General features: G+C 38.3%; 1 protein-coding gene across 4 annotated transcripts in view; it reads left to right on the plus strand.

The window, feature by feature from the left end:
- Positions 1-27500, plus strand: part of LOC110048234 (uncharacterized) — a 150747-nt gene that overhangs the window by 103454 nt on the left and 19793 nt on the right. Inside the window, exons 1-5 of one of the 4 annotated variants that reach the window (XM_089276906.1) lie at positions 21799-22013; positions 23038-23110; positions 25240-25293; positions 26261-26326; positions 27044-27118. In XM_089276906.1, the coding sequence (XP_089133032.1) occupies positions 26263-26326; positions 27044-27118 (139 nt within the window). In that variant the 5' untranslated portion in view covers positions 21799-22013; positions 23038-23110; positions 25240-25293; positions 26261-26262. Of the gene's footprint in view, positions 1-20645; positions 20739-21798; positions 22014-23037; positions 23111-23994; positions 24188-25239; positions 25294-26260; positions 26327-27043; positions 27119-27500 lie in introns of those variants that run through there. The other 3 variants (XM_089276913.1, XM_089276909.1, XM_089276911.1) reach the window with 3 other exon arrangements.

A 27500-nucleotide genomic window follows, 5' to 3' on the forward strand; every position in this document is an offset into this window, starting at 1 on the left:
TCCCTCTTCTTTTTGAAGTGTATTTGTTTTCTGAGACCTATAAAAAGAATGATATTATTGCAAGTTAATTCACTGGAACCACTTTTATGTCCTTACTTTTCAAAGGTTAAATGTGAAGAAAAGTAAAACATCTACTGTAGTAATCTTACTTTGTTGTAATTACAATAGAACTGACATTCATATTGGGGTAAATCTGTGTCTTCTGTTCTAGTTAAGAAACATGCAGTAATAAATTGAACATACTTTTTAAACCCAGTGACCTTATGGTCTTTCAAGGAGACTTGAATTTTAAATATATGTACTTAAACAAAGACCAAACAGGACAAAGTACCTGAAATATGCTATTATGTGCAACAAAACAACAGTTCTTTTTTCCTGTAATACACGGTGTTCTTCACTCAATCTTGGATCTTCCCGAAGAATAGACTGCAAAATGACATTGAAAAGACCAGGTGCACTTTTGTCCGCAAACTCTTTCATCTGTCCAGGATCATACAGTGGCACAGCATCACTGCTTTCATAATGATGTTGCAAGGATATCTGAAACTTTCCGATCAGCTGGTCAAATGAATTTTCTGAAATTAATAGAAAACGCAAATATTTATTTTACTTATTTAAGTAAATTATTGAAATAATTTTATTTATTTCATTTATTTTTATAAATATTTGATGCTCTGCGTGTGTCAATCACTGTCATGTGGTGGTCTTAACACATCCTCTTACTTATTGGATTGCACAAGTACAATACCTGTATCAGAAATATAATCTTCAAAGGGTGTCTGTTACATTGTACCCTTACTGGTCACCTGAACAACATTACAGCATGTTATGTTGATTGTATCTTTACAATTCAGGTAAATGATACTAACCTGATAGTTGAGTAAAGTCATGGATTACTTTTGCCATCCTGTTCCAAACTGTTTTATCCACTGTAACTTCACCATAGCCATTTATTTTTACCACCCCAAATGATGTTTGTATTTCCACCATGGATGTTTGCTGGCTTTTTGGGTACTGCAAGTCTATTCCACAAGCCTCTTCTAGAAATTTAAGTCTTTGGAACAGCAATTGAAAGTGGTTCTGAACTTTTTGGAGGCCTTCACTACTGCTGTGTTGCTGCTTTAAGTTCTTGTGTAGTCTTAAAATTGGTGAGCGAGTAAATTGCAAGATCTAAATAAAAAAAAGAAAAATAAATAAACATATTAGTGATGAGTTTGTTTGTATCCAGATACTGAAAATTGGATGTCCAAAAAGCATATCACCCCACTAAATAAAAAATGGAGTAGGTGAATTTTTGTTGTGATTTTTTTCAAAATGTGTGTGTCCATAGGATTCCTGGACACCCCTCTAACTGAATCCTCAGTGTGGAGACAACACTGGAGTACTACATAATTTCAATAAGTATAAGTGATGTGTAATTATATGATTTCAGACAAAATTATTTTGTTCAATTTTAGGGGTTTAGTCTTACTACTACTTACTATGATCTTAGGAAAAATAAGTTTGTCAAGTGGCATAAAGTGCTTGTTTTGTTGTCTTTAAAATTGTTATTTTTCTTAAATTCGTTTGGCCTTTAATTTTCAAAATAATGTTTCTCAACCTCTGTGACTACCTTTTTCTTTCCAAAATGTACCAATTTTAGACCGAACCGCCTGAGGTAGCATTTTGCTACCTGTACCCCAACAATGAATTTCAGTGAAGCAATTGACCGTACTGCACTGTACTGTAGTCAAGAAGAGTAAAATAAAAAATAGTAGAGATAATTTTTATATGAATACCTTTTAAAGTTTGTCATCTGAGGTTTGTTTATTTCCATCCTAGTAGAGAACCATACATGCGTAAGACTTGAGATCATTTAACACGAAATATAATCAACTATTTAATAAAAAATGAATTTTTTGGTATCGTGTCTATTTCGCCGCAAATTTTACAAAGTTTGATACAAATAACTTGTTTATTGCTGCAACAAAACGTCTTTGAAAGAGTATACTTTCCTTCTCCGCAATTTCATTTAATTTGCTGGTGAGGAGATTCCGAAAATCTTTGCAGCAATCCGAGGCAGTGCGAACCTGCGTGTCAATTATAATTAACCGATGTCTAATTAACTGACCTGTTCAGTAGTTCGTAACACCGGCGGCATGTAGTAAGGATGCGAGGTAAATCTTGTTTCTTCGTCTACTCTGGCACAGCATTTGTAACACCACCTTGTACCTGGCTTGTACCCGTGACATGTCGCTCCTATGGCATCCAAGACAGCAAAAAGTCTCGCAGGAATTCGCTGTTTCCTGAGGCCTCGCGAATGGTCTTCTCTTGGAACCGAGCACCTGTCGTTGCTCCTCCGAATTTCGTCCCAGTGAACACGGCAAACTGTTGAGCCAACTTGGAGTTCGGCAGCTCTGGCTAAATCTTCAGACAGAAAATATTTTTTGCCCGCACATTTACGGCTGCTTTTGTCGGCTTTTTCACACTTTTCTGCGGAGGAACCGCACAACCGCAGCAGCGCAACAAGGAGAACTACGTGGAAAAAAATTGCTCTTGTCGAGCGCGAACGCGCCCGAAATTCTCCCATATTTTGTTGTTGGTGCAAACACCAAACCCCTGGGTGCAAGCGCTTGGAACTTAAATGAAAAATAAACTTTTCAACGAGACAAACCTTTCCCCTACTTTCTTTTGCTAACTCTTACTTTTTGTTTTCAAACTTCGCGGTACGGGATTTTATCTTGTTTACATTGGATTTTAATACGTAACCGGAAATGCGTAATTTACCGGAAGCTCAAATTTGTGCTCATGCGCAGTGCGTTTTACCGCGGTGTTTACAAAGTAACTTCTTTTATTTAGACAAAAGCTTTTGAATGAACTTTGTCATCACGAATCATACACGAGTGGGTCACTCAGTCACGGCATGAAATTAATTCTGGCTAAAGCAAGGTTGAAACAATTTAGGTTGCCCAGAGGGCATGCCTAAACAATTTGATTTGCGAATAACAAGTCGTTTCTCTCGCCACACTTGTTCAAACGAAACAAATATAGCAGTTCTCGCTGATCCCAGTCAAAGTTCTTGACAAAAACTCCAACGAGGCAGCCACAGTCTGCATGAGTTTGATATGTCTCCTGTGTGTTTCAGCCTGACTGTATGGTAATCCGTGTTGATCTTCAATTTTTGTGCATCCGTATATTCTTTTGCGTTTACTCTATTATTTAAATGTTCCTTTAATGTTTTAAGTGTCTTTTTTTAATATTTCTAATGTCTAAATTTGGCTAAAAACCGTGATATATATCCTCCAATTCGAGAGTTGTTGATACACTTATAGAAGAAGGAAAACCTTGATTTAGTCTACTGTAAGCTCAAGATTTATGTAACATATTTATCAATAGTATACAAGCACCTTCACAATAATATTATCAAGTCTTCTCTTTTAACATTTCAACCAGCTTACAGTCAGGCCTTAATTAGCTGCATGTATTAAACTGTGAGCACATAAATATTTGGATCTCAGTCTTACAGTACCTCATATATATTGCAGTGTAATGTATTTTTTTAAATTTTGTTTTAGGTGTCATACAACAAAGATGAAGATGAAGAGGCTAGCTGCAGAATCAACAGAAATAACTGAGCAGCAGCTAAGTTTGCCCAAACTCAGCCTTTTTTTAATTTTAAGGAATGTCTCAGTTTTGTTCTTATCATTGATTCCTTACAATCATGAAAATCCAGATATGTTCCACACAATAACAATAATTTAAGGTAAAATCTTGTGTATGGAAAATTGTTGGATTTGCAAACTAAAAAAGTAAGTAAATTATCTGAAAAAGTTCTCTTTTTATCAAACATCTAAAAGTTTGACCTTCATATCTGTTTTCAGTTTTACTTTTGATTCTTGATGTAATGAAAAAGAAACAGGATGATTATTCTTATGTTTAAATTCATGAGAGCCAATTTAATAAACCATTCATTTAAAACCTGTTTGATGTGATATCAGTGACTTTATTTGTTATTTTAATGCTGGGCATTTATCATCAAAATTTTGTCTGGCCTACAAATGATACAAAATTCCCAGTTTTTCTCAGATTTTCCCAAAAATTCCAACCTATTCTCAAAAAATCCTACAAATTCCAAGTTATTCTCAGAAATTCCTAGGAATTTTCAAGGTGAGTATATTTCAGTTGGAATTCCTAGGAATTCCAAGTCAGCTCTATGTAGACTTGGAATTCCGAGTCCGAATTACCGTGAAAATTCACACCTTAGATTCCTAGGAATTCTTAGGAAATTCCTAGGAATTCCTAGGAATTCTTAAAGTTATCTCACAAGGGTTAACAGAAAATCTCAGATTTTGGTGATCAATAGAGTAAGGGTTTTGGGTTTTTTTTTCTGGGAGTACCCCCCCCCCCCCCCCCCCTCCCAGGTACTGTAAAGTGATTCATAATTAAATGCTGGATAGAATTCAGATTTTATCTTGTAATTAGCTTTAACCTGTAAATTATTATCTATTAATAATAAAATAGAGAACATCTTCTGTCTTCCTTTTCAAGAATTGGACTATGAGGTCCAGACTTCTTCGAGGTGATAGTTTGAGGCTGTATCAACCATATTACCACCTGGTGGGAATCTTGAGCTCGCAATTCAATAATATTGTTAAAGAGAATTGTAAGATTTACCATTGTTTCTCTATCAAACTTCATACTTGGTTGCAATCATACAATCTGAAATTCTCATGCTTGTAGGACTTCATAATTAGTTACTTCAACCATTTTGAGATTTTAAAGTTATGTTCTATATCAAATTAACTCAACAAGAGATGCTGTGGGAACACAGGCCGCTGGTGGTTGTTTACACAGCTTTTTTTTAGTTCTTCCAAAGATCTGTTTTCAGCACCTCATCTTCTGTTAATCTGGTGGGGGTACAATCTAGCTCTGTAGCAACAGGACTTTTGTTCATTATGTGATCAATGTTTAAATGTCATCTACCTTCCATCTCATAAAGAAAAATGAAAAATGGCTGTCTCATATGCATGCATCAAATAATTCACAAAGGTCAGGTGTGATTGCTTCATTGTGGGTGGGCTGAAAATTCTAGCTTGGTTTGATCTTAAAGTGATTGTCTGCTTAAAATATTGAAGATCCGATACCAGGATTCATTATGAAAGAGGTAAAAAACGTTCTCTGGTAAAATTGTTTAAAATTGTGAGCTTTCAACAGGCAGTCTGCTGTCTTCGACGGACAAAAATAAAATGATAAAATAGACCTAAGAATTTTGAATATAACAAGCGAATGGCATATATTAATTAGAACACGTGTGAAAGAATGTGAGAATACTAAAAGTGTAAAATTAGCATTTGTTTAAAAGAATGTTATATTGTCCTGGCAGAGGGCACGAATTGTTGTCAGCCTTGACAGTTTTTGCTGTGTGCCAGGATTCCAGCGTAAGAATAAGAAAGACGCTGGAATCCTGGCACATAGCAAAAACTGTCGGAAGCCATTAGGACACGAAAATGGGACCTGGCTGCTGAGTACTGTTTGAAATTGTGGCAACAATGTTCAAATTGTGGGCTTCTTTGCAGGTGAACTTCATAAGGAAAACCTGCACTTTGGAGGCTGAAACTTCTGTGAGTGGCTAACCTTAAAGTGCAAGGTTTTCATATAGCATTGACAAAAAATATACATTTTTGGAGTGACCTTCTCCTTTAAATACACACATTAAGACTTAACTCAGTAGCAAGGTACCTCTTGTATGACCAGTAACAGTACATTGTTTACATGTATCCAAAAAAACAATATATATATTGTCCAAACTCAGTCATGTTAGTAGTGTTAGTGTCTAATGAGTGCCCGCAAGGAGCTAGTTTTACAATCTTTCTTGCAACTCTCCTCAATGTTCTGGGAGTCTCCCACCTACCATTTAGATCATCCAGTCCCCCAGACAAGTTTTTAACTATTGTCGAGATACAAAGGACCATAGGCTCCTAGGGACAGTGCTTTAAAAGTGCTATTATGATGAAATGCGCAGATGTCCTCCATAATATGAGCTTAACAGTTTTGTTACCATGGCGACATAGTGGGTCTCAACCTTCTCTGATATAGGCTTTTCTGGCCACCTTTGGCTTTCCATTTTGATATTTGCCAATGGTGCCTCATCTGCATGATTCAGTAAGCATATTAATATTATAAGGTCGAAGTTGTGGCCTCAGGTTAGAGGGGACTAGAAAAGAGTGAGTTGCCATGGGAAAATACAGGCTGTGTATAATTTTAATAGCCATAGGTGTGTTTCCAGTAGAACTATAAGCCTACCAACATGATGTAATATTGGGTTGAGTGTATGACATCATCAGTCACCTCATTTGCATATTTTACACATGATGCAGATATTTGCAAAAGTTTAACAGCATTTTTAATCTTTTGTGAAATTCTATGTGATACACCTACAAATTCTGACTCAAGGGGTAAACGTTTAATGAGAGAAGCATGTTAAAGCACTGAGTTGAATTTATGCTGTTAGCAAAATTTTACTGTAAGACATTGAAGAGAATTTTGGAGGGGAATTTGGTGTGGTTATTGAATTAACAGAGGTTGATTTTGTTATTGATTTTGTCATTATCTTCTATATTTTTGAGGCAGAGTGGTTGTTGGCAAAAGCAAAACTGGCAATGTCTTCACTGACCTGTGTTTAGATTGAAGTTCAATTTACCGGTAAGTAGTTACACTTTCTTTACAATAGAACATATGAATATTAATAACTTATAGTTATTTTAATATCCTCATACCAAAACTGTACTAATTTTATGGCTCAATTTCTGTCTCTGCTCTCATTAGTTTACAGCAGTTTATTTTTTAAAACCAATTTAATGTCATCAAAGGGGAAGGGGAAATCTGAGAGCAATAATAAATTAGACCAACAAATATAAATATATTTACACTGATTGCTCTCGTGGCCTAGTGGAGATGAAGTGGACCAAAAAGTCAGAGATCTGATGGTTTAATCTAGGTATGTCTCTACAAAATAATAAAAAAAGATTGTATTGTAGTATGGGAGTATTATGGTAAGTTATGTTGGGGGGTTGATATGGGATCCTGGCTGAAGTGTTGTAGGGTAGGAATAGGGACTGAGGGGGTGGGTGGTGTGCTTGTGATTCTTTTTAAGAACCACTGTGAAAGTGAAAACAACTGGTTTGAAAAATTTACAGCAGAGGTAAAAATTATACATTATATCTTGTTTTTCATAGGTCAGGTAAATGAACAAATACCCACAAGAGAAATGCAAACAAGAGATGCACTTTATTTCTCTTCTTAATCAGTGTTCTTCTGAATTCCTCGTGTTAAACTAAATTATTCTTTTCTGTTGAGATAACATTTTTACACTGGACTTTTCCTCTGAAACTCTTACTAACAAAATAATCATTACTAAGAAAAATTATACTTTTTACGATAACTGTAGAAATTGTTGTGCGCTCATTGGCTAATTTTCATCATCAATAAGCGAACCTGTAGGCACATAAATTTATAATTTAAGAGGGGTGTCAATGAGCGAGAGCATACAATTTGGCAATGAGTTTGTTATTTAAAAAAAACAAATCGATGTCAGTTTTTCCTGTGTTTGTGGATGAGTGTATGCTATCGCCCCGTGGATCCACAGCAGAATTCATGATCAATAATGTTCAAGACAGATGCATGAAAAACTGATGTCAATTTGTTAAATTGAAAAGATCTGGTTCTTGGTCTTTTTGTGACTGATGGAGGTCTCTAAAAGTTCTCAGTTGTTGTTTAATTTTAATTTTAGTGTTTGTGTTTTCTTAGGTGGTTACCTCCTGGCATATAAACCCCACACTGGCATACAATCCCTTGATTTAGATGATGCTGAACCTGCTTTTCCCATCTTTAACAGACACGTACGAGTGCCAGTGGACCTGTCCAAGTGTGATTTTTTTTTTACTGATAATGCAAATCATAATAAAGATACAAAGCCTCTCTGGTGTGATTTCTTCCTTGACAGTGAAGTGCAACCTAACCAAAAGTTGCATTCTGTAAGAGGTTTACAAAAATTATAAAATATAGGAGCTCCTCTGAAAGAAGAGTTTGTAGTTTTTTTTCTGTTCATTTTTTCTGTTGAACATTTATGAGCCAGTGCCCATAACTATGGACCAAACAACGGCACAAGTCGAAAAATCGATTTTGCTCATTTTTTGCCCATAGATTGGCCCTAGCTAGTAAACAAACGGACCATAGTTAGTTTCTGCTAATGCAGCTTTTTTGGGGAGAAATTTGCGAAAAACTATTTTGCCCCGATTGAGCTCAAAATCTACCTCCTGTTATGCTAAATTTTCTGAAAATTTGGTTGCCTTGCGCGTCGCACAGCAGGTACTTAAGAATCTTTCAATGGTCTTTACATTCAGCTCAGGTCTTCATGGTATGACTGAACGAAAAATAAAATTAATCGAGGTTTCGTTTGAGCCCGAAACGAGATCGAACAGAAACGCAAAATATTACGATGTGTTGCAAACGAATTATAGCACTAAAATATCGCCATATTTTTCTATGGGCTATAACTTTAAATGTCATAAAAATACTTTCTACGGGTTAACTATACACCCACCTGTTTGAAAATCAAAAACTATCTCTGGGCAAATGGTTTTAAGTCGCCCGCCTTGGCCTGTGCTTCTCACAAATTTTTCCCTGAACCGACGTGAGAATGTAAACAATTGCGTGACGCGGACGTCCACCGTGAATACATAATTCGTTTCCAACAAACCACAGATGGCTATCTTAGAACATTTGGGTGAAAAAAGAAAAACATAATGGACCACTTTTAACTTTAATATTTTGAAAGTCATCGCTTCGGAAATTTCGTTAATTAAAAACGCCAATTAAACGCAATTTACTTGGAGTTCGGGTGTTACTGCTATGTCGTTTTAAGCTGTCGTTCTTTCTTTGATCATTTTAATTACAAGAGCGAGTTCTAGAAAGAAAATCGTTCTAAGTTCATTTGTTAAGCGTGATGACAAGTTGATATTGTTGGTTTGTAGTCTTACGTGATCTGAAGGAACGCTACAGTGATTAATTTGTATTTGTTGATTTCGACGGATCGATTTTCGGTTAAACCTTTTTATTTGTACCAACACATTTAGTGCCTTTTCTCCGGCTAAAAAAGTCAGAAAAAGTAAAGTAAACAAATCATAAAAGTTTAAATCATAAATAAGAGGCATCGACAGTGCGAGTGTCTCGGTAAGCTGTTAATTTGGGCAATTACTGTGCTGGACGGATTGCTTTCCATGTTACGCACGCACTATACATATAGTTCATTGTGCGCGAATGTTTCTGTTTCAAACAACTGAAATGCTCAATGCTTTTTTTTCTTTTTTTCTTCAGTCTTAAAACTTAAGGTTAGAGTTAGGCTAAACCCTAAACTGTTTTGGCGGCCAACCTTTTTTTGGCTAATTGCTTAATCAAATTATACATATATTTCATTGAAATTCGCTCTTCCGTGACCGACTTCCGCTAACAAAACAAGATGGATGTTCGCTGTTCATTTAAGACTGCAATCCTGGTCAAAAGTGTTGGGACAGTTACGGCAGATGACTTCACAGGCAGCCTCTCTTAAGACCAAAACCGCGCAAGCCCGCCTACCCCTCTCCCCCTGTCAATGTTGATAAAAATCTTGAAGAAAAAAAATCCTTGACAATAGCTTCAGAATAGCCACGTTTCAAGAATTGTTCGCCTCCTAGAACAGTATTCTCGAACTAAAGAGACGAGAAGATAGATATTCACGTCTTATTCCAATAATAGCGATTTTTCAGCAATCGCGTTTGGTTCCAACACAACTGTCTAACCACTTTCTATTGTCCCTTTTTCCTTTTTTCCCACATCCGATCTAGTCTTCAGAATAGCGTCATTTTCATGCAACATTGCTAGGGGGGAGGGGGGTCAATTGTACTTGCTTCTATTCATCTTTTGTTCTAAAACGTTAAGGACCTAGTTGAAATCGAGGGTTTTAGCGCGCAAAAGGGGGAGGTGTCCCAACAACTTATGGCCAGGATTGTAGGTTTACACTAGAGGAAATTGTTCCGGATTCGTGATGAATTCAGAACGTTTTAGTGCCGGATTGATTTTGCCGTTTACACAAAAGTGGACGAGTCCGAAATAAAAACTCCCCGGTTTGGTCGTTTCTCCGGAGATTTTGAATTCGGAATTTAAAGTGGGAACTTTGAATCCGAAAACTTTTGAATCTGGAGAGTTTTGTCGTGTAAACGATTTTCTCTCGAATCCGGATATTTTTCCGCCTGTGATCTTATGAGTTTGCGGTGGAACGAAAATGGCAGATTACATGATCCAGTCGTAGTCGAGTCGTAGGCACATTGATGGCCATTTGATGGCGGTCGCTGGGTGATCACCTCGTGCTGTTTCAGGTGTAGGTAATCACTTTTATAATGGGTAATGCCATACTCCTCAGAAACCCAATTTATACTTTACTGCGCAGATGAAGACGATGGCACGATCGAAAACCTCGACGGTTCTAGATATTAAGAAAAACCAGAATAAATACCTGGAGGGACCTGACATGATGGACAACAGTACCATGGTCAACGAGTTGAAAGAAAACTTCAAACTGTCTCAACCTACCCCTAGCCTTATTTTCGGAGGCATTTTGTTTCTCGTTGTCGATGCAACAAACTGCTTGTTAACCATTCCATCATGAATGTTACCGGAGTTATCGTCGTGTGTAAACGGTTAAGAATCCGAATATCCTTTCACTGTAAACCCCTACTAATCCGAATACTCTAAAATTGATGAATCCGGGAACTTTTACGAATCCAAAAAAACTCCTTTAGTGCAAACCTAGTCCTAGATCGACCACTGTAATGTTTATTTGTCTACCAGTGTTATGATCCGCAAATTTCAGTTAATTGATCAAACAACCAAAGATGGATTTTTTCCCAGTATGATCGAAACTTAAACGCAGTTTCTTCCTGGGCTAATTCAATTCAAGAAATTTCGGGTATCCTAGCTGAGTTTGAGCATATTGTGTAGGTACAAATTTTCTACACAGCTAGAAGAGCGGAGATGCCATCACGCAGTTAGTAGTTTATAGAAATTATGGTATTTCCACTTGACTTTATTTGTCAGTCAATGATTCAATTGCCATAAACCATAGAGGATTGGTTAAGTGTATCTCTAAAACTGCCACTATTATACAGTAAGTTATCAGTGATTCAATAAAATAAATAAGTGTTAAAATCATTTCCCGGAGTACTGTAAAAACCTTCTTTACACAACGTTTCAAAAATTGCTTTCATCGGATTGCTGGAAACGAATATTTTACTCGAGAGTGGCTATCCGCGTCACGCAATTGTTTACATTCCAAAGCCGGATTTTGGGCAAAATCTATGAGAAACACAGATCAAGGCGGGCGACTTGAAATCATTTGCCCAGAGATGTTTTTTGATAGCCTAACAGGTGGGTGTATATTTAACCCGTAGAAAGTGTTTTTATGGTATTTAAAGTTATAGCCCATAGAAAAATATGGCGATGTTTTCATGCAATAATTCTCTTGCGACACACTGTAAAATTTTGCGTGTCAGTTTGATCTCTTTTCGGGCTCAAAACTAACTTTGATTTATTTTATTTTTCGCTCAGTCATACCACGAAGACCTGAACTGAATATAAAATCCATTGAAAGATTCTCAAGTAGCTGTTCTGCGGAGCGCGAAGGAATCAAATATTCGGAAAATTCAGCAAAACCGGAAGTAGATTTTGAGCCCAATCGGGTCGAAATCGTTTTTGGCGTATTTCTCCCAAAGAAAGCTGTATTAGCAGAAACTAACTATGGTCCGTTTCTATTCTTACTAGGACCTATCTATGGACAAAATAGAAGCGAAATCAATTTTTCGACTTGTGCCATTGATAGGCGATTTAGGTCCATTTTTATAGGCATTTACTCTTATATTTTCCTAATAAGCAGTTTCTTCACAACACACTTCAAGATGATAAAGAGCCATAAGAATGACATTTTTATTGCGGAGATCATTTTCAAGATTAAAGAAAAGTTATCTTTATTTATATATTTTATTTTCTTTGGGAGAGGGACTTTTTGAGAATTTCCCTAAAAATATCACAAGGTACAAAGGAAGGGGAAATATAAAAGTAATGTTTTCATGATCAGATTGAGTCTCTATGAAGCTGCAAAGTATGGTTATTTTATACTGTTGTGGATAACGTTAGGCCCATTTTAATTCAAAATACAAATGGGAACTTACATTGATAATCACACAATCCCTTCAATTGGTACTGTTTTGTTTTTTACCGGTAATTGCTTTTTTCCAGAAAACAATTTGAACATCCTTGTTACACAAGGAGGGGCGGCGGGGGAGGTATTCTACATATTTCTTAATGGGGAAGCTCCATCTCAAAGTCCAACCCCTTAATACTGTATCCCTTTTCTAAACCCGTAGAGAGAAGTTTTAAAATATCTCTTTGAACGGTACAATTTATCAGAATCCCCTCATTCTGGCTCAGGAGAGTAAATGAGAGATTATCAACAACATTTTAGAACCAGAAAAAGGGAAATCCGTTAAAGAAAGATTTCCATACCCTTTCATACACCTGAATTCAACTTGTCAGAAATCCCTTACCCTTTAATAGTTATATCTGAAGCCTGAAAACTTTTGAGCAGAGCTTCCCCATATATGTCATTACATGGAGTCCTCCCACATACACAATTCAGGAACTTTTGCCAAGTTGTGATGAAGCTGGCTGTAAGACTGGTCTGATCAGGCAGCTTCAGTTTTTGAGTACAAACGTGTTACTCTCAGTCAACTTCTGGTATTGAACCTTGTCTTTTCTGGTCTGGTCCAAGTTCACAAACACTGCTAGCTAGCAATCACGTTCATAACACTAACACTAGCAATGTCACTCGCAGTCTGGGTGTTCAGTTCAACCGCACCATGTTTCATGGTCACTCATCATTGTCAGACATGAGTTCATAATAGCTTGTAACATTCACCAGCCTGGCAGTGTCATTGTTCCTACTACCTGTTCCCAGACTTCCTTTTTTGGCTGGATGTTGGGGCATGATATTTCATTACTGTTTGCAAACAGTTTGTTAAGATCGCACATTGAAAGTGTGATGAATTAAAATAATTGAACTCTATGAGAGAGAATTGTCAGAATTGCTAGTGTTCTGTCATTCCCTGGGACTGAAATGTCTTGATGTAAGCTTATATAGAGAAAGCGCATTCAAAATAAGGCAAAATGTGTGAGCAACCTTTCAAAATAAGCTGCAAGTATGATAGTTAGGTGTTAAAAGATAAGGAACTTGGTCAGCAAACAAGGCAAATGAAAGGAATTGAAGAAATGAAAGGTGCATGCATGCTTGACCCCATAGGATCCGAGGGGGGAGAGTATTGAAACTTTATAGTGTCGCTGACACTCAACACTGTTGAAACGGAAAAATAAATTAGATTATAAGTGAAAAAAACACGAGATGCCCAAATTACTAAATCGCCCATAAGAATATCTTGTTTATTTTTAAGGGGTTCACGGCCTGCCTATGTTTAAGGAAGCGTTTATCAATTAAGGAATTGCCAAGGGAAAAGTTAAGATTACTTGTTCAAGGTTCTTAACCAATCGTAACAGAATTTATAACACCAGTTTGAGTCACAAGCAAGAACATGAATTTGCGTTAGTGTCGGTCAGCAAGAAAGTTCCGCCGCGTTATGTGTGTGGGTCTATTCTTACAGTGTGATACGATTAACACCTCTACGTTACTCTCAAGTGTTTGTCAAGGGAAAATTTGAAAAATGGGCTTCTGTTAAATAGGTTCTCCCACGTCTAGAAAACTGACACAGCGCTTTTCTCTTAGTGTAATGCCTACCTAAGAGAATAGGATATTTGAATTGAGTGCAACTTACCTACAAATCATTATTTCCACGCAAACGATGGCTCCGGTGGAATTCAGCGAAGAAGAAACGACGACATTTCGTAAAAACACACGCCTTCAAAACAGCGTGTTTTTGAATAAATAATCGTTCTTTTCCTCAAACGATATGACGAGGAAGACGACAAAATTTTGTTTCTCATGGCCAAATAAAACGTTAGAAATATCCCGCCGATTACGAAATATAACCATTTTACTTACTGAGAGAACGATTATGTCGCATTCAAATTTGATTTTGCCGTTCAGCCCGCTTTTTTACCGGATGTGACGTCACTTTTTGGTGGATGATCCAAACACAAAAAAAGTGCCAGGCGTCGCAGAGTGTTCTCCCCCGCCCCTGGTATTTCACTTTTTCCCTGTGATATTGCGGGCTCAAGTTAAGAGCTCATCGAGGTCGTGTTTTTAAGTTGACTGCTGACCAAATACTGGGTTTCTGATGGATTGCAGGCTCAAGCAAGGTCAGGCCTGGGTTTTTGGAAGCCAGTTAATGCTAACCCAGCATTAAACGTTGACTGAAATATAAACTATTCTTGTAAAAAATGTTTTTCACTGCTTATGTTTTGTGCAGTTTTACGTCATTCGAACACAAAAGAGAGAGCCAAACAATATAAACAGATAACGGTTCTGTCCTCGTGTACCGGCTCATAAGAACCGATACAAAAGACCGGGTCTGCTAAATCTGCGAGCCAGCGAGCCATGCGAACCACGCGGTGTGAGCCATGCGAGCCATGCGAGTCATGCGAGTCATGCGAGTCATGCGAGTCATGCGAGTCATGCGAGTCATGCGAGATATTTTTGCGGGTATTTTTTTTTCTTCAATTGGTCTGGAAGGTCGTCGACTTTTCACCAAGAAACATAGATCTCGCGCCCGACTATCACTAAACTATCCGAACTATCGCTATAAACCGCCCGCCCGCCATCTTGAAAGCGGAGATGACCCTGGGGACGAGTATAAACGGTACAACCTCGCTCCCAGGGTACTCTCTCTTTCCCTGGGGGCCCCTTCCCTGGGAAATTAATTTTAAGGTACCAGTTTTCTCGCGCGGAAAGTAGATCACCATCGTGCGTCGCGCGTGAGAAACACGCACGATAGAGGCGCGAGATTTAAACCCGCAAGACCAAAACAAATATGGCGGCGCGTGGCTTTTTTCGCGCAAGGTCACTTTTGTACAGTTGGAGACGAAATTCGCATATAAAGGAGGCTTTACCTGCTGGAACAACTTTAGTCAATTTTGTGTATTTAAGAAAAATTGTTTCGGGAATTCCACGTTTCCCAAATTTCAAAGGAAACTCGATCGATCGTGACAGCCACCAAGAGCGTATAAAGGACTGGCAAAACATAGCAAATCTACCCAGAATTTGTGTAAAAACCCTACAGAGTAAGCCCAGGAGGTTGTCTTTGACGACAACGACAACTGTAAATGATGTTTTAGCTTCAAACAAAACAAAACACCTGTTGGGAGCCCGCTCGCCCGCGCGGGCACACGAAGCAGTCAGCGGTAGTCATAACAGCTCATGAGCAACTGCTAATCTTATAAAGTCTGGATTTTTGAATGCGTGTCTACGCGCATGGGAATAACGGAACTCGCGAAGGCTTTTACATGAAAACAAGCCCGGTGACCCCTTCTTTTTATTGTTTTAATATATCATTATTATTGAGAGGAAGCGTCAGAAAAAAAAATTTTGAAAATTCTACGGAAGGAAATTTACACTTTGTGCAAATTGTCGTTTTTCCAAGTTTACAAGAAATCGGCTCCGTAAAATTATTTTAAAATTGTTGTGCATTTTCATTTTCTGATGCCAAAAGATATTGATTTAAAAAAAAACTGGGGGTCACCGGGTTAACTTTTTAGTTATTATTGTCATAAGCGAAAAATCAGGTCTGGAAAATCCTTTTAGAATGTTGCTATGGTAACTGCTGACGACAAAATAACAGCTGTTTTAGGTCAAGTATAAATTATACAATCCAAACCTACAAAAATATTACAGTGGCCCTGATCTGCCTGTTTGTTCTATTCTTACAAAGTTGTGAGCCGTCAAAAACCTGAAAACTGGTCCGAGCCACCTTAAATTTAGCTACAAAAGTGCCTACAATTGAAATATTCCCGAAAGAAAATCCTAATCTTGCTTCGGTTACCAGAACTATTGCTGGTGCGGCAAATATGAAAAATGCTCTAAACATCTGTACATCGTGCCAAGTCTTGCGTCATAGTAACGGCTGCCCTGAGTGTGATGATTTTTTTTCTTTGTTTCATATTTTTCTTGCTTGGAGAAAATTTTGTCTATTCAAATCGCCCAGGATCCGCAAAAAATAAAAACAATGTGTCAAAAATTTGTTGAGGTTCAAGACTAAAGTAAAGAAAATTCTCTGAGAGAAACGTACGGCTCCACCGCCCCACCGCTACTCGTATGGGTAGGTGAATGGTATCCATTGGCACCTGTCATTCATTGATATCCACGTTGAAAATCATTCAAGAAAAAAGAGAACAGTACTTCAGGGCAACTCCGTGTATTGGCGTCAAGAATGGTGAGTGAATCGCGTAATTTTAACAGGTTCGCTCTTTAGTGAATCAGAGTTATCAAAACTTTGTCGGTTGGCTGACTGCTGCATGTGGTTGTCTCTTCCCTTAGAATTTAACATTGCAAGAATTTAATACTGCGATCTTACTCATTTTGTTCCGTTGCTCTTGTTCTTGTTCTCATGTGAATATAAATGTAACAAATAAAAAATCTTAACATTTGTTCTAGGGCTCTGTTGCTGGGTTCCCTGTATTGTTCATGTATTTTTCCCGCAGTTTAGTTCCCGCTTTTAAGTCACGTGATCTTTTCGAGTGTGCATGTAATGGCCGCGAACGTCGGCAAACGTTGTAGTTGTGTATGCGATTCACTCGAAGTAACGACGGATAAGACGGCTAAAGACGCGGACGATTGATGGAATTATGTACAAGCAAACAGGAGCGTCTTATTGGAGTGTTAGTCGAATTAAAGTCAGTGAACTAGAGTGAATCTTGCCTATTGAAACCGAGGGAATTGGAAATTGGCCCTTACAGGCTCGCATGACTCACATGGCTCTCATGGCTCGCATGGCTCGCCCTTTGGCTCGCATGGCTCGCTGGCTGGCAGGTTTATAAAACTCCAAAAGACCCAACAATGTTCAGCAGCTAAACAAAGGTTCGTAAAGAAAGGAGTACAATGGTTATTCCCTCTGTGTACCAGTACACCAGGACACAACTCAGAAAACCTCACAGCAAATTTACAAGACTCATATCAAAATAATTTTTGCTTATCCTGGGTTAGCTTAATGGCATTTGCTTAATGTAATTTTAACAACCCGGTCCAGGAGCTCTGCTTTGAGGCTTCGCTACATCTATATATCACATGAAGTGTTTTGCTGGTTTTGTTTGATTTGACCAACCAAAATCTTATGAGTTGGATTTTTTAAAGTGTAATTTAAGTGTCAACATTTTGATATTTCGGTGTAATTATTGACTTCAAATCGATTAAAAAGTATTAGAAATGCCCAGAGCATGAGATAGGTGAGTGTCCGGAACAAGAGCTGTGAGTTTATGGAAGACGTGCAGAGGCAAAGCTCAGTGCATACGTATGAGAAGCTCGGATTCCCTTTAAAGGTGACTCAAAACAGTTTCTAACACTTAGATTTGATGGGTCATTATAACCACTCTATCACTTGATGCTACAATCATGGTATCAAAAAACTGCCCAATCATTGGTGAACACATTGTTATCATTTTCGTGACAGAATAGGTTGCCATAGCAACAGTTTGACCTCCTAAAAACACCCTTAATTGCAGCTTTAGGGGCTTATAGAGTAGTGTGACATAACATGATGCTTACATGACGCTGTTTCATGGCTTTCGGACGGAACGTTTAGTAAGTAAGTAACAACTTTATTTACAGAGGGTAACACATAACAGTAAAAAACTGACGAACCAGTGGCCCTCTATCCTAAGTTAAAAATTAAAAACTATTTACACTTATAGGATAATAAAAATTACAAAATTAGAATACAGCTAAAAATTTAAAGATATGATAAAAGTTAAAAATTTTAAAAATCTAAATCTAGATATGCACAACTAAAAACTAAGCTAACAGTTTTTGGACAAAAAAATATTTTCTAACAGCAGATTTAAAGGAGGCAATGGAGTCTTTCTTGCGAATGTCTAAAGGGGTGCTGTTCCATAGCCATAGTTTTGCTCCATTGGCTTGGAAAGTTCGCCCCCCTTCCGTTCCTCTGTTAAAGGAGGGGCACACTAAGTTATATTTTCCATAGCGACTAGTTCTGGTGTGTGGGTCTGAGTTTCTCGTTAAAAGTTTGCAGGCTCAAATCCCAAATGTCCTTGGAATCTTTGGAAACTTTCTTGGAAACAACATGGACGGGGCCACAAGAAAAACAGCACCGGAAGAGTTTTTAAAGTGTCTCCTGGAAAATGGAGGAGAACTGGATCTGGACCGTGCAGTATTACTTCTTTCCCAAAACAACCGTAAATTTGTTTTAGAGTTTGGCGCGCTGGAATTCGTCAAAATGTTTCCGTAACTATTCAAGTCAAACCAGGCCGGGGAAACGATAGTGATTGTGAAGTTAGATGTACGTCTAGAGTTTTGTCCTAAGGTTAGAAAGACCGGTGGATGTACTAAAAGAAGATGTTATCTGTTACATTTATGCCCTTTCTTTGTCAAAGAAAGTTGTAAATTTGGTGATAAATGTAAAAGATCGCACAATTATGGCGACGAGCACACGACCCGAGTAGTGAGTTACCTCCGTCTCGACTTTCTTAGGGGTAACCCGGAAACACTGACCCTAGTCCGCGGACCCCACTACGGACCGGGTAGTGACTACCTTTGGACTGGTCCGTGGACTCCCCGTATGGACCCCCTCTACGGACCACCCCAAAATAGAATCATGAAATAAGAAATAAATTTTTCAGTCCTGGGTTGTCTAATAGATCGGGTCGGCGAAATTTCGAACGTTTCATTTTGCAAATGTGACATTCTTGGTTTCAGCCTCGGGCGCAAGTTATATCATTACACGTTGCCATTTCCTTTGCTGTGGCCATACTGTATATGAAAGACCGTAAACGCCTCCAGGCCCGGGACTCCAGGAAGCCTTCGGGAAACTTCGAAATTTGAACTCCTTCCCCTCCACCATTTTGTTCAGCCCAGTCTCCCATGTATTCGTGAGCTCGTTCCAGGCTACAGATACAAGCTGAGCTTGAACGACCTAAAACACATCTTCCACGGCCAGATGGAACCACGAATGGAAGGTAACAATTTTCCTTCTTTGTACCATCGGCATCTCCTTACGCTGAAAGAAGCTTGTAGACTTTTTTTTTAAGTGAAGTATTTATTTCTTATTTTTATTCTATTTTTGGGGGGTGGTCTGTAGAGGAGATCCGTACAGGTAGTCCGTGGACCCGGTCCGTAGTGGGGGTCCGCGGACCGGGGATCAGTGTTTTCGGGCTACCCCATTGGGAGCCTGTTCGCAGGCTATTTTTGTTGACGCATTTTGAATCCATATGCATTGTCTGTATCTTAGACCTGGTTTCTCGTGGGGACTGAAGTATTTAAATTTTGCTTAATATTTAAAAATGCTGCTGTTGTATGTGTTTTTTCTCAACGTTACTCAGTCATATGTATAAAATATCAGAATTGAGACATTGATTACTTGATATCACTGAAATTTATTGAAGGTCATTCAACTTCCCTTATCAAACATGCCTTCCGGCCTCAACTTTATACCCGAATATTCAATTGTTTCGTAACACATGAACTACGCCTGGTTTGGAACAACAATCTAAACAATCTCAACAATCTAATTTTAGATTGTTGTTCCAAACCATGCGTAGTTCACGTGTTATGTTTGTTGCCGCTGTTTGCATTTTATTTCTTATTCAATTGTTTCGTATTCATTTTTCAAAGGGCGACTGTGTGTTTTTCAAAGGGGAAGGAGGCAAGTTAGGTGATCTTAGTCGAGCTATGTCGTATCCGACTTTTAGCGGTGTTGATGTGCATTTTGTTGATGACGCTTTACTCGCTGGTGACTGAGAACTGCTCATTGTCACGATCTAAATCCTTAAAACTATTCAAGTGTGAAAAAGAAAATGTCTGAACAAGAACAGTAAACTATGATAGACTTCCGCTGCTATAGGGGATTTTGTGATATTCGCGAAGTAGCCTGCGAGGAAACTGTCTTTAGAGCTCCTCTGAGCAGGGTGAGGTAAGGGAGAGCAAGGAGAACTAGACAGGATGTCACGGATTGACATACGGTAGCTGATAGTCATTTGGTGTTGAAATACTTGCGCAAAAAAGATCACGTGAAAAAGCCAGATTATTATTATGAGGTCACGAGTCAGATGCGCTCATCTTTCATGGGATGAGGGAAAATTCGCTGTTTGGTTATTTGTACTTAAAACTTTTGGTTTCGCTTTCAGTCATTTTCTATACACGATACAGGCCTAGTCGATTCAGAAACTCAGACTTTCCCAATGTTTCTCAATGACTCGTGTAGTAATTGCTGTAATCTGTTCGCCATAGCCTAGCAAGTCATCTGAGACCATCTCAATCATAGTTTTCTGTCTGATCAGCTGAGGTGAAGGTCTGAGTTGAGGTACGTATTCGATACATAATAGATGCATAATCTTTGTTGACGCATTTTGAATCCAGAAACTCAGACTTTTCCAATGTTTCTCAATGACTCGTGTAGTAATTGCTGTAATCTGTTCTTCATAGGCTAGCAAGTCATCTGAGACCATCTCAATCATAGTTTTCTGTCTGATCAGCTGAGGTGAAGGTCTGAGCTGAGGTACGTGTTCGATACATAATAGATGCATAATCTTTGTTGACGCATTTTGAATCCAGAAAACCAGACTTTTCCAATGTTTCTCAATGACTCGTGTAGTAATTGCTGTAATCTATTCTTCATAGGTTAGCAAGTCATCTGAGACCATCTCAATCATAGTTCTCTGGCTGATCAGCTGAGGTGAAGGTCTGAGCTGAGGTACGTATTCGATACATGAGACGAATTTTGAATCCACATGCATTGTCTGTATGTTAGATCTGGTTTCTCGTGGGGAATGAAGTACTGATTCAAATTTTGCTTAATATCTAAAAATGTTGCTGTTGTATGTGTTTTTTCTCAACGTTACTCAGTCATTTGTATAAAATATCCAGAAATTGAGACACTGATCATTTGATCTCACTGAAGTTTATTAAAGGTCATTCAACTTCCCGTATCAAACGTGCTTTCCGGCCTCAACTTTATAGCCGAATATTCAATTGTTTCGTATTCACTTTTAAAAGGGCGACTGTGTGTGTTTCAAAGGGGAAGGAGGCAAGTTAGGTGATGTTAGTGGACCTATGTCGTCTCTGACTTTTAGCGGTGTTAATGTGTGTTTTGTTGATGACGTTACTCGCTGGTGACAGAGAATTGCTCATTGTCACGATATTAATACTTAAAAGTAATCAAGTGTGAAAAAGAAAATGTCTGAACGAGAACAGTAAACTGTGATAGACTTCCGCTGTTGTAGGGGTTTTTGTGATATTCGCGAAGTAGCTTGCGAAGAAACTGTCTTTACAGCTCTTCTGAGCAGGGTGCGGTAAGGGAGAGCATCAGGAGAACTAGACAGAATGTGTCATGGATTGACATAGCTTATAGTCATCTGGTGTTTAAATGTTTGCGCAATAAAGTTGTATTCGTAATCAAAGACGAAAAACCAGCAAAAAATACTAAGTAATCCAGTAATTAATGTACAGGCGACTTTTCGAATCCTTTCTTTTACACTATTTATCACGTGTACAAGCCAGATTGATACTATGAGGTCACGAGCCAGATGCGCTGATCTTTCATGGAATGAGGGAAAAACCCCTATTTGATTATTTGTAATTCAACTTTTGGTTTCGCTTTCATTCATTTTCTACACACAGTAAGGGCCTAGTCGATTTAGAAACTCAGACTTTTCCAATGTTTCTCAACGACTCGTGTATGCTGTAATCTGTTCTCCATAGGGTAGCAAGTCATCTGAGACCATCTGAATCATAGTTTTCTGTCTGATCAGCTGAGGTGAAGGTCTCAGCTGAGGTACGTATTCGATACATAATAGATGCATAATCTTTGTTGACGCATTTTGAATACATATGCATTGTCTCTATCTTAGATCTGGTTTCTCGTGGGGAATGAAGTATTCAAATTTTGCGTAGTATTTAAAAATGCTGCTGTTGTATGTTTTTTTCCGCAACGTTACTCAGTCATAGGTATAAAATATCAGAATCAGTGATTGAGACACTGATTACTTGACATCACTGAAGTTTATTGAAGGTTATTCAAGTTCCCGTATCAAACGTTCTTTCCGGCCTCAACTTTATACCCGAATATTCAATTGTTTCGTAGTCGTTTCTTAAAGGACGACTGTGTGTGTTTCAAAGGGGAAGGAGGCAAGTTAGGTGATCTTAGTGGAACTATGTCGTATCAGCCGACTTTTAGCGGTGTTGATGTGTATTTTGTTGATGACGTTACTTGCTGGTGACTGAGAATTGCTCATTGGCAGGATATTAATCCTTAAAAGTAATCAAGTGTGAAAAAGAAAATGTCTGAATGAGAACAGTAAACTGTTATAGACTTCCGCTGTTGTAGGGGTTTTTGTGATATTCGCGAAGTAGCTCGCGTGGAAGTTGTCTTTACAACCTTTCTGAGCAGGGTGGGGTACGAGAGAGCAAGGAGAACTAGACAGGATGCGTCACGGATAGCCGATAGTCATTTGGTGTTTAAATACTTGCGCAATAAAGTTGTTTTCGTAATCAAAGATGAAAAACTAACAAAAAATATCAAGTAATCAAGTAAGTAACATACAGGCGACTTTTCGAATCCTTTCTCTTACACTATTAATCAAGTGTACAAGCCACATTAATATTATGAGGTCACGAGTCAGATGCGCTGATGTCTCATGGAATGAGGGAAAATTCCCTATTTGATTATTTGTACTTAAAACTTTTGGTTTCGCTCTCACTCCTTTTCTACACACGGTAAAGGCCTTTCCTTTCCTTTCAGACTTTTCCAATGTTTCTCAACGACTCATGTAGTAATTGCTGTAATCTGTTCTCCGTAGGCCAGCAAGTCATCTGCGACCATCTCAACCATACTTTTCTGTCTGATCAGCTGAGGTGAAGGTCTGAGCTGAGGTACGCATTCGATACATAAGACGAATTTTGAATCCACATACATTGTCTGTATCTTAGATCTGGTTTCTCGTGGGAAATGAAGTATTCAAATTTTGCTTAATATCTAAAATGCTGCTGTTGTATTTGTTTTTTCTCAACGTTACTCAGTCATATGTATAAAATATCCAGAAACTGAGACATTGATCACTTGATATCACTGAAGTTTATTAAAGGCCATTCAACTTCCCGTATCAAACGTGCTTTCCGGCCTCAACTTTGTAGCCGAATATTCAATTGTTCCGTATTTAGTTTTCAAAGGGCGACTGTGTGTTTTTCAAAGGGAAGGAGGCAAGTTAGGCGATCTTAGTGGAGCTATGTCGTATCCGACTTTTAGCGGTGTTAATGTGTACTTTGTTGATGACTTTACTGGCTAGTGACTGAGAATTGCTCATTGTCACGATAAAAATCCTTAAAACTATTCAAGTGTGAAAAAGAAAATGTCTGAACGAGAACAATAAACTGTGATAGACTTCCGCTGTTGTAGGGGCTTTCGTGATATTCGCGAAGTAGCCTGCGAGGAAACTGTCTCTACAGCTCTTCTGAGCAGGGTGGGGTAAGTGAGAGCAAGGAGAACTAGACAGGATGTGCCACGGATTGACATAGCTGATAGTCATTTGGCGTTTAATACTTGCGCAATAAAGTTGTATTCGTAATCAAAGATGCAAAACTAACACAAAATACCAAGTAATCAAGTCAGCAACATACAGACGACTTTTCGAATCCTTTCTCTTACACTATTGCATTGATCACGTGTACAAGCCAGATTAAGATGAGGAGGTCACGAGTCAGATGCGCTGATCTTTCATGGAATGAGGGAAAATTCCCTATTTGATTATTTGTACGTAAAACTTTTGATTTCGCTATCAGTCATTTTCTATACACGGTAAGGGCCTAGTCAATTCAGAAACTCAGACTTTTCCAATATTTCTCAACGACTCGTGTATGTTGTAATCTGTTCTCCGTAGGCTAGCAAGTCATCTGAGACCATCTGAATCATAGTTTTCTGGCTGATCAGCTGAGGTGAAGGTCTCAGCTGAGGTACGTATTCGATACATAATAGAGGCATAATCTTTGTTGACGCATTTTGAATCCATATGCATTGTCTGTATCTTAGATCTGGTTTCTCGTGAGGAATAAAGTATTCAAATTTTGCTTAGTATTTAAAAATGCTGCTGTTGTATGTGTTTTATCGCAACGTTACTCAGTCATATGTATAAAAATCCAGAAATTGCGACACTGATCACTTGATATCACTGAAGTTTATTGAAGGTCATTCCAGTTCCCGTATTAAACGTGCTTTCCGGCCTTAACTTTATACCCGAATATTCAATTGTTTCGTATTCGTTTTTTAAAGGGCGACTGTGTGTTTTTCGAAGGGGAAGGAGGCAAGTTAGGCGATCTTAGTCGAGCTATGTCGTATCCGACTTTTAGCGGTGTTGATGTGTGTTTTGTTGATGACGTTACGCGCTGGTGACTTAGAATGTCTGAATTGCACATTGTCACGATGTTAATCCTTTAAAGTAATCAAGTGTGGAAAAGAAAATGTCTGAACGAGAACAGTAAACCGTGATAGACTTCCACTGTTGTAGGGGTTTTTGTGATATTCGCGAGGTAGCTTGCGAGGAAGCTGTCTTTACAACTCCTCTGAGCAGGGTGGGGTAAGTGAGAGCAAGGAGAACTAGACAGGATGTGTCACGGATTGACATACGGTAGCTGATAGTCATTTGGTGTTGAAATACATGCGCAATAACGTTGTATTCGTAATCAAAGATGAAAAACTAACAAAAAATACCAAGTAATTAAGTAAGTAACAGACAGGCGACTTTTCGAATCCTTTCTCTTACACTATTGATCACGTGTACACGCCAGATTAACATTATGAGGTCACGAGCCAGATGCGCTCATCTTTCATGGAATGAGGGAAAAACCCCTATTTGATTATTTGTCCTTCAACTTTTGGTTTCGCATTTATTCGTTTTACAATGCATGGTAACGTACGTTTTGCAGAAGTTTCGAAGAGTCAGAGACTCAAGCTTTATCAATGTTTCTCAACGACCCGTGCAGTAATTGCTGTAAACTTTTCTCCACAGGCTACCGAGTCATCTGAATTATAGTTTTCTGTTTAGCCCAGGTGAAGGCCTGAGGTAGGTATTCTACTCTTGTACTCATCGTCTGTATTTTCAAATTTGGTCGCACTCTTGAAATGTTAATTAGTTTGCAAAGTAATTGCCTAGCTTTCTGATGGGAACCTTCTCTCGAGATAAAACATACAAACAACGAACGACAGCGAAAGTGCAGAATTGCAGTCTCTCTCGCCGGCATTAAGAGTGCATATGCAAAACTTTTAGGCAGCCATGTTCACTGAATTTGTATATCAAACTTGTTTTGATCAGGACTGGGATTAGTGTCTTCATGTGCTGTGGAATAATTTTAGTTTCAATGTATTGTGTTCCGGGGGGGGGGGGTTGCAAACTTTCTGCTTGTTCGAAGAAATACGTTTTGACTTCTTTCTTTAATCTCACCTCTTTTACGCCTTATTGTCCGTGCGATGTAAATGTTATGAATCAAGGTAAAACTATCTTCTATTTCGGTTTTGTGTTTGAAAACGACGAGCTCAGTTAAATAACTCTTACTTGTGACTTTTGTGCAATTCAGGCAACCGGTACATTCAAAACTTGGCCTTTCTGCCAGAGACTAAATACAAGTTTTTGACGGCTCTGATGGAAGCTTTCATCGTTCTCTTGTGGAACGTTGTTTCACGTGTACTACGGTCATACTTTCTTGTGGTGACGAGGCACATCAATGTTTTAAACAATAAGGGGTACCCCCTATCGCCTGACCTATTTTTACTATTGTAGAAATCAACGCTCTCATATTGTTTCCTTTGTCCACGCTTTTGAAAAGTAAATTAACATCTTTGTAATTGACTGGGTCTGGCGGGCCGTTGTCATGGGAGTTAATTGAAACGGGTTTCCTTCACTTTAAGCAAGTTCAAGACAGTCAGGTTCATAAAATGGTGTTTGGTAGTGAGGTTTAGAAAAAGACTAACATGGCTAGATTCGATAATGTGATCAAAAAGAATACGAATATTTGTTTTCCTTTGTATTTTAGTCATGGCGGAAAGTGAAATTAAGTCACGTGAAGCAAAGGTGAATTTTGATGAAGATGTTTTAGCAGGTAAGAAGGCAAAACTGGAAATACCTTTACGAGAAATGAAGTATTTATCATCAGTTTCGGTGTGCGGCTGGTGTAAAAGCATCAAATGTTTCAAAGCAAACTAACTGGTTTTAAAATAGTCGTGGAACTTGAAGCGCAATGTTGTCTTGTGAACAAGGTCTACAATGCAGACTGTGGAAATCTAATATCATCCCCTGTAATTTATGAGGCTTGGATGCCCTTAATACCTGGAAACGGTAGAAAAGAAAAATTGCTTAAGATGCAATAAGACAAAACAAGACAAAAGACAGACCCAAGACCTTTTTTTACAGAACTATTTTGCTGTTTTGCAACGTTATTTGGTACTAATTGTCATTAATGTTAATTGTGTTCTTGGTTATTGCTGGTAGTTATGAAATAGAGCAGCTTTCAATGAGTATCGTTATGAAACCTAAACCAAAGTAATCACTTTAGCCAATCACAGACAATCCAGTAAACCAATCAAAACTAAGTAAAAACATGTAACTGAAGCGAAGCGCGGGAAAACGTGTGCGAACGAATAAGGATTGGATTTGTTTTCTCTTCTGATTGGCTGTAAAAGTGGCACAAGTTTTTTCAGCCAATCGTATAGCGTGTAGTTATACAAAACCAATTACTTTTCAACACACAAATAAAAACCGTTCTATAAAAGAGTTTTTGAATAAAAAATTGAAGTGTCTTTTCCTGACGTATTATCAGTCAAAGCCCAAGGCCCAGCTCCAGGCCCAGGCCCTTCTGATGAAACACTTGATTTTGATGATGATACTCTAAGAGGTAAGAAAATAAATGCCGATTAGTTTATGATATAATACACTATTAATTTTACACCAAATCGAACCTGTTCGGTTACTTTTCGTGGGATTTTGAGCCATGGCCAACGAACCAGGCCTCGCGGTCAGCGGTTGGGTCGCCGGGGAAAACAACTTGGGTAACCAAAAAAATAATATTTTCTGGATTAGTTATTGACGCGATCAAAGGGGCCCGCCATATCGCCGAAGCTGAAGCGTACCAAAAAGATGTGATTAAGCATTAAAATAGTACTATGACGAAAATCGCATCCTTCCTATTTCAACCATTTTAAAACTTAAACAAATAGTCTGTACGAGAAGAAAAACGCCGTTTACTATTTTCAAATATCTATTTTCGTTTCAGAGAC

Source organism: Orbicella faveolata, unplaced genomic scaffold (genome assembly GCF_042242905.1).
Source record: "Orbicella faveolata isolate gen_17 unplaced genomic scaffold, um_ofav_v1 contig_12, whole genome shotgun sequence".
In the NCBI taxonomy this organism is placed as follows: domain Eukaryota; kingdom Metazoa; phylum Cnidaria; class Anthozoa; order Scleractinia; family Merulinidae; genus Orbicella; species Orbicella faveolata.